The sequence below is a fragment of the Myxine glutinosa genome, chromosome 13 (assembly GCF_964187855.1).
Source record: "Myxine glutinosa chromosome 13, kmMyxGlut1.1, whole genome shotgun sequence".
NCBI lineage: Eukaryota > Metazoa > Chordata > Myxini > Myxiniformes > Myxinidae > Myxine > Myxine glutinosa.
The window spans coordinates 28,752,383-28,760,773 of record NC_136273.1 but is presented as its reverse complement, the minus strand read 5'-3'; the positions used below and the strand labels follow the sequence as shown (position 1 = coordinate 28,760,773).

The window sequence follows — 8,391 nt, the reverse complement described above, 5'->3', positions numbered from 1 at the left end:
CTCTCCCCCACCCCCTTCTTCTCTCTCTCCCCCACCCCCTTCTTCTCTCTCTCCCCCACCCCCTTCTTCTCTCTCTCCCCCCACCCCCTTCTTCTCTCTCTCCCCCACCCCCTTCTTCTCTCTCTCCCCCACCCCCTTCTTCTCTCTCTCCCCCACCCCCTTCTTCTCTCTCTCCCCCACCCCCTTCTTCTCTCTCTCCCCCACCCCCTTCTTCTCTCTCTCCCCCACCCCCTTCTTCTCTCTCTCCCCCACCCCCTTCTTCTCTCTCTCCCCCACCCCCTTCTTCTCTCTCTCCCCCACCCCCTTCTTCTCTCTCTCCCCCACCCCCTTCTTCTCTCTCTCCCCCACCCCCTTCTTCTCTCTCTCCCCCACCCCCTTCTTCTCTCTCTCCCCCACCCCCTTCTTCTCTCTCTCCCCCACCCCCTTCTTCTCTCTCTCCCCCACCCCCTTCTTCTCTCTCTCTCTCCCCCACCCCCTTCTTCTCTCTCTCTCTCCCCCACCCCCTTCTTCTCTCTCTCCCCCACCCCCTTCTTCTCTCTCTCCCCCACCCCCTTCTTCTCTCTCTCCCCCACCCCCTTCTTCTCTCTCTCCCCCACCCCCTTCTTCTCTCTCTCCCCCACCCCCTTCTTCTCTCTCTCCCCCACCCCCTTCTTCTCTCTCTCCCCCACCCCCTTCTCTCTCTCATCCCCTCTTAATATTCCCGTCACGAAGCAACTATGCGTTGCCCGGCTACGCTGGGTACTTTTGCTGGTATGAAATATATGTTATTCAATCCGAGAACGTAGTTCCTGGTTGCATCATTTTTTGCGGCGAAGGCGTTAACCCCGTTGATACATCGCCCCCTGTAGGTTAGCGCAGGGTCTGGCAAGGGTGCCTCGACAGCAGTTTTCATCTCATCCCTTCATGTTCGAAAGACATTGTGGGGTCTTATTTAAACGCCCTGCGAAGCAAACGCACTGCAACAAGAACGAAATGAGCAGAATTACGTCACACCATCGAAGAAGGATCGGTGTATCTCATTTGACGCACTTACGTCATGTAAGCCTTAAATTACGACGCAATAGCTCGTCCAGGGTACAGTCATTGCATTCGATGTAATTTTTCACGATCGGTACTTAGTAGGCTTATAGTAGCGTTTAACCACCGTCTCCATCGCTGACGCTGAGACGTCCGTGATAAAGACGTCAGGACGTTGCCGGGTCACTTCAACGTATTGACGTCACGTTCTGTACGTTCAAACGCTGCGACGTCATTGGGCGCCGGCCTTCGGCTCGGAAGGACAAATATTTATTTATATTTTACGATTAAGCATTTGCTTTCACAGTAATTTGTGTTCGATGCAATTGTGATAATCACATTTCGTCAGAAAGTGACTGGAATTCGAAGGTATATTTGGAATACGATGCTGTGGAAAAATAAGAAAAAGAAATGTAGAATAGCAGCCGTTGCTTTCCTATCAGCACTGTCTGCGTTGAGCTTGGATGGATGTGATCTCCCTGTATGTATAATATCCGTCTCGCGTTTATGTTTTATTCGTCTCCATTTTGCTCGATCTGAATAGGGATTTGGCTGTGAGTTGATTAGTTTGAAACGTCATGAATCGTGAAAATGCCGCGGATGTGTTGATTCAAATTTCAATGACTCGACCGAACAGGTCGTCTAACTGTATGAATGTACAGGATTTTATTTGAACAAAATTGTGCATCTTGTCTCTGAGTGTGCACTCGTAATTGCGACTTGGAAATACGATGCTCGTTGTAATGTAATGTCTAATAATGGTGGTCTTTTTCTTCTTCTTCTTTTATTGCTGCACTGTACTTGCACTTTTCCACCCCTCACTTCTTTTTTTTAATATAACCTCCCACCTCCCATACCTACCTACCTACCTACCTACCTACCTATTCCCCAACCGCTCGACTCCTACCCCACTCCTCCCCTCCCCCCCCACCTCTGTCCATAACCCAACATCCATCCCTCCCACCTCACACCAACTCCACCTCACTGCCACATCCCACCCTCCTACCTCACCCCCCCCACCTCCGTCCCCCAACCTCCATACACTCAACCTCCGTCCCCCAACCTCGCCCCAACCCCACCTCACTGCTACATCCCGCCCTCCTACATCACTCCATCCCCCCAACCTCCGCCCACCCAACCTCCGTCCACCCAACCTCCGTCCACCCAACCTCCGTCCACTCAACCTCCGTCCACTCAACCTCACACCATCCCCACCTCACTCCTTTATCCTCACCTCACCTCACTCCCACTTCCCGCCTCCCCACTTCGCACTAACCCCGGCCTCACACCTCTGTCTGTCCCCCCACCTCCGTCCACCCCACATCCTTCTCCCATCCTCCCTCCTCCCCCACCTTTCACCAACCCCTCCTCATTCCCTCCTCCATCCCCCCCAACCTCTGTTCGTCCCTTTCACCCTTCTCTCCACGCTGATCCATGTATTCCCAACCCTTTTGCCACTCCTCTTCCACTCATCCCATGCCCACCTTTCCTATACCACCCCAGATCGGTAAATTCCATCCACACCTCCATACTCCATAACATTCCCTCTGAACCCTAAACCTTTAAAATTCAACTAACTCTTCTTCCTTCTTCCTTCCTAACCCAACCTCTCTCTCTCCCTCACCCTCTCTCTCCCCCTATCTCCCCTCTCTCCCTCTCTCCGTCCCTCTCTCTCTCTCTCCCCTTCTCCCCCTCTCACTCTCTCTCCTCTCTCACCCTTCCTCTCTCTCTCTCTCCTCTCTCACCCTTCCTCTCTCTCTCTCCTCTCTCACCCTTCCTCTCTCTCTCTCTCCCTCTCTCACCCTTCCTCTCTCTCTCTCTCTCTCTCTCTCTCTCTCTCTCTCTCTCCTCCTCTCTCCTCCTCTCTCTCCTCCTCTCTCCTCCTCTCTCCTCCTCTCTCCTCTCTCACCCTTCCTCTCTCTCTCCCCCCCTCTCTCTCCTTCTCTCTCTCCCCCTTCTCTCCCTCTCCTTCTCTCTCTCCCCCTTCTCTCCCTTTCTCTCTCTTCTCTCCCCCTCTCTCACCCTTCCTCTCTCTCTCTCCCTCCCTCTCTCCCTCCCTCTCTCCCTCCCTCTCTCCCTCCCTCTCTCCCTCTCTCTCGCCCCACCCCCACCTTCCACCAACTTTACACGATTTCATTTTCATTCTCACGCCACTCTATGTACCCTCAACCCCTTTCCCTTGTTCCTTTGCCCTCTTGCCACACAATCCTTTTCAAACCCGAACATCTCCACATTTCAAGCTCAATCCATCGAGCTGAACAAGCTCCACCTGTTGTGACCTTTAACAACCATGACTGCTCAGAGAATACGCTCTCCACTTCTCCAGCTCGCCTCTCCAGCAAGCTACAGGTTACTTCCTCTTCCAACACCACTATTTCCTCGGCGTCCTCCATCTGTTTTTGTCCTCCCACCTTTCCCCATTCCAACAGCTTACTTTTCTCCTTTTATTCCCGCAGTTACTCATGAAACATGCACGCATGTGTTCGCCTATCTCCTTGTCTCCTTTGTCTGCAGTGGCCTCGGCGTTGGCATATGTTTGGAGGAATTTGCAGACACCGACCTGTCTGACATTGCGTTAGACTGTGATGGAAGGAAGATCCACAGAGAAGATACTGGGGTATGTACTTTATGTATCTTCTTTTTTTTGTCTGACGCTTTCTCCTATCTGTAACAAATGTGTACAGTACGGATTATAAAGAAAATTGTACATGTATTTATTTATTTTTAAATCTGTTGAAAACTTTTTGGACAAAGTGGCAATGTTTGTTGAAAAGTTACTCAAAGTATCTCTCTGTTCTGATGCGTTTCCGATGTGCATGCTACGACGTGCCGCCTTTGTCTGTGAAGGACCAGGAAAGACAATTTGTAGTCGGACCTCGATAACCTTCCTCCCCTCCTCCCCTCCTCCTTCCAAGTTTCAAGTCCTTCCCTCCTGATATTTTCCTTCTGCATCCATCTTGTCCACACTTGTGTCCGTTTCTGCCCCCCATTGCTTGTCCAGGTCTCCCACTTAAACTACGCTGCTGGTGTTTTCCCTCCTCTCTGTCTACTGTTCCTTTTGTCCTGTTATGTCCTGATCTGTTCAGTGTACTAGCTCTTCCACGAGCCTCGATTCTGTATACAAAACAAACAACGAAACAAAATAATTATCATACAGTGAAGACTCAAACCCAGACTAGAAAGCTCAGTGCTTTAAACACAGCTATATTCTGTCATTCTTATTTCCTGATATACTATATCTACAATGAATGAATGAACTACAATGGCAGGAACCAAGAAAAGGAACCAAGAAAAGCTCCACAAGGTAAGCTCTTTGCTGTTTTAAACTCTACCTGGATTCCTCCACAGCCGCAGACTCGTATATGTGCTACTATAAACGGAACACATACATACAAAAACAACAGGCATTTTAAGGCCATTTTTCTTGCCAGAGCGGGGGTTAACCTTGTGTGCCCCATGACAATCTTCTCCATTTTGCCCTATTTTCTGCATCTCCCCTTGTTAACCCCCTTGCCCGCATTTCTTCTTCCACCACTTTTAGCCAAGTCTTTCTCGGTGTTCCCCATCCTCTACTTCCTTCGACATTAATTTCCATCACTCTTCTCAACCAGTCACTTTCATCCTTCCTCAACACATGACCAAACCATCTCAACCTGTTTCTCTTCACAGCATCAATCACAGGCTCTATTCCCATCATCTTTCGCAATTCATCATTTGTCTTCCTCTCTCTCAACGATACTCCGCACATCCACTGAACCATTCGCATTTCCACCCTTTCCAGCTTTCGTTGCTGCTCTACGTTCATTACCCATGTCTTGCTCCCATAAATCATAACACTTCTCACACATGCAGCATACACCTTTCCCTTCAGCTTCAGCAACACTCCCCTCCTCGTCAGCACCCACTCAGTTCCCGAAACTTCTTCCATGCACATCTCACTCTAGTAACCGTTGCCGAGTCTGATCCACCTTCTCCATTCAGCATGTCTCCTAGGTAGCAAAATGTTTTCACACCTTCCAGCTAAACGCCGTCTCCAAGATCCAACTCAACATTTCCTCCATCTGCAACCCCCTCTTTGCACACCTTACACTTTAATGTAGCTGCCACACTGTTTAATGACCCTCTCAGACCATACATTTTGGATGAACCCACTCAGCGCACATTGTACATTGAATGGAGTTCACTCCGACACCCTTCCTGCACACAGCACATGGCCACTTCCCAGTTATTTCCACCTCACCACATGCTTTACCACTTGCCATCGCCTTCGTCTTTCCGATATTTAGTCTGGGATCCGAGGCCTGGAAATGTGTAAAAAAGTGATTTTGAAGTGACACCCCTGCTATAAAATGTTTGACCCCTAGATCATGTCTGTGGGGGTGTTAGCCACCAGAAAAGTGACTTTAGCAAGGTAGTTTGGATTGCGCGAATTCTGTAAGGACGTTTTTTTAACTTGGGGCGTCAACTGTAAAAAAGCAAGAAATTTAGGGGTAGGGGAAATTCAATTGCCCATATATCCCATAATACAGGGGTGAGTGCAACAAATTACCACTCATTCTTTTTGTTATAAAGTTGGCTTTTGTATGAAACATGATTCAACGTGATTGGACCATCCATGAGGTCAGCAGAGGTCAAAAGGTCACGGAAAGTGGGTTAAGCTGAAAATTTAGCTCCGTTATCAAATAATTCACATATGTATATGTCACAATATGTTCTTTGCATCCCTCTACTGTTTCTGGCCTATATTGATCGTAATAGTGATGGTTTACTGTGGTGGTTGATGCTTTTCATCTTTTGTGTGGTGCTAGGGATTATTATGCTACATTTGTTTCAGCAACTTGCTTCACTCTTGCTGATCTTTATGATTACCATCGATCTTCAGCCTTAAACTTCCATTCAGAGACACAAGATGGTGGTAGTTTTGATGCTACAACAAATATAATTTATCAGTACACATTTGAGGGAGGAGGTAGTGGGGGCAGTGCCCCTTAAGAAAACCAGGAAACTGACTATCAGTGAACCAGACAAATTCGTTCCAGTAAGTAGTAAACTGACACTGAAGGACAGAAGACAGGCTAGGTCATTACGTGATATTGAACTTCCTCATGATGACAAGGGGGAAGCCTGCTTTCTAGCTGACAAGAACATCGTTTGGTTCCTACTGAGGATGTATCCAACACAGTTGATGACGGGTGAAAACGACAAGGACACTGGTAGCCTGACATGGAGCAGCTTCTTTGAATACAGTTCTGGGCAACATACAGAGAAAACAAAGATTGGTTATGGACCATTGCTTCCATAAAACCCAACCAACGCAGATGTAGTCCAGACCTCATTGGACTACTTTGTCTCCTTGAGTCTTAAGATGGGTCAGGCTAAGACGGAGGTGACTTGTGACCAGGCGATATATCACATAGTAAAGGGGTTGTTTAGGAAGGAATCGGAAAAGTACAAAGATGTTATTGTTCGACTTGGAGGATTCCATATTGCCCAGAACTTCTTGGGATCTATTGGATTTTTCATAATGGAGAGTGGCATAGAGGACATTCTGGTTTCTAGTGATATCTGTGGTCGAGGTAGAGCCAATAAAGTCATGGCAGGAAAAGATTATTATAAGATGGTCCGTTATCATTCATGGTTGAGTGAGGCATTGTTCATGCTGAAGTGGGAGGCATTTGAGAAATGGCTGTTGTTCGAGAAGAATGAGGAGACACTTTCTTTGCTTTCGTCTCTGCTTGAAAGTCTTAGAAATGCCTTTGACAGGAAAGAGAAGGACGAATTTGCTGCACTCATGAAGGAAGTCATGAAATGCCTAGAGTCACTGGAGTTGCTCTGGGGAGATTTTGAGAAGGGATTAGGAGTGACAGCCCATCTTTGGAGCATGTACATAGACATGGTGCTTATCCTAAGGCGTTACATCCATGCTGAGAGAGCTGGGCTGTGGCAACAGCACTTACAAGAGGTACAGAATATGCTACCCTATACCATTGCTGCCGGCCATAGTAAGTACATGTCCTGCCTTCCGATCTATCTCAGTGAGATGCAAAAGCTTCCAGAAACAGCACCAGAAGTGCACGAGGAGTTTGCAGCTGGCAAATTCACAGTTCACCAGACTACAGGAGACTTTAATGGTGTGTGGACAGACCTTGCCCTTGAACAGACCTACAATAGGGAAGGCAAAACAAGCCTCTTTAAGGGTATAACACAGTCTGAATCAGCACGAGAAAAGTACATCAAGGCTCTACCGTTCATGACCTCTGTCTCTGAAAGTGTAAAACAGATGGCACACATGGCCTCGCCGCAATCTGTCCACCACGAGAAGCTGAGGAAAGACGACATGGAAGCCGTGTTGCAGATCAAACGGACCGTGGAAGAGAAGATGCAAAACCCATTCGATCCTTCACTTGCGACAGATAAACTAATGAACATATCCACAGGTCAGATTCTTGCAGCAACTACCCTGGTAAATGCCAAACGTCTAGGCTTGGAGGCAATGGATGCTGCCACAACGACGAATGCAGACAAGATTGTCCAACCGAAGATAGAAACATTCGCCACGCATCTGAAGAAAAGTAAGAAAAAGATGGACACTGTGAAAGAAGTCATCAGAGAGGAGAGTGCAGTGACAAGGGCACTTTGTTTCGCACAGGACCTGAGTGATGAGGCACGGACTGAGGCATTTAGTTACGAATGGCTTGAGTACCCTCCCTCGTTGTTTGAGCCAGAGAAGAATGGATTTTCCATGCGGAAAGGTTGCAAATCCAACTATCTATCCACTCTACAGGCAGAGGTTGCCGAGTCATGGGAACCGTTAAAAGAGTTGCCTCCTTCTGTATCTGATGCAGTTTATGTAGTCGATGCAATGGCATTCATCCAGCGGTTCAACACACTTGGTTCGAGTACATTTGACCAACTTCAGGAAAGGTACAGGAACAAACTCTTGAACATGAAACCCAGACATTGCACTGAAGTGCATTTCGTGGGCGATCAATATGATTTTGGGTTAAAGAGTCTAAAAGGGGATGAACGCCAGAGACGGGAGTCAAATACCAACTTGCCAGAGTTTGTTCCAGTGGACATCATGAAAATCCCTGATTGGAACACATTCCTGTCAAACCCTTGTAACAAGACCAATCTGCTGTCGTATCTTGCTTCACGTTGGTCCCAGGAGTCATCCTGGCCTGATGGCTTCTGCCTGGTCCTTGGGGTCAACGCCCAGGCAACTCGTGTGACGCAGACGGAACATACCAATGTTGATGAGCTGTACTGCCCTAACCACGAGGAGGCGGACACCAGAATCTTTGCTCACATTGCTAGCTGTGACAACAGCGTAGTTGTCATTCAGGCTACAGATACAGATATCATCGTCTTGTC

The 8,391-nt window shown here is 48.1% G+C and overlaps 1 protein-coding gene across 1 annotated transcript in view; it reads left to right on the top strand.

Moving 5' to 3' along the window:
* Positions 1–3,137: 3,137 nt before the first annotated feature.
* The window catches only part of LOC144888570 (uncharacterized), a 121,243-nt gene continuing 115,989 nt past the window's right edge, over positions 3,138–8,391 (top strand). Inside the window, exons 1-2 of the mRNA XM_078766992.1 lie at positions 3,138–3,366; positions 3,532–3,634. Of these exons, the coding sequence (XP_078623118.1) occupies positions 3,308–3,366; positions 3,532–3,634 (162 nt within the window). The 5' untranslated portion in view covers positions 3,138–3,307. The remainder of the gene's footprint in view (positions 3,367–3,531; positions 3,635–8,391) is intronic.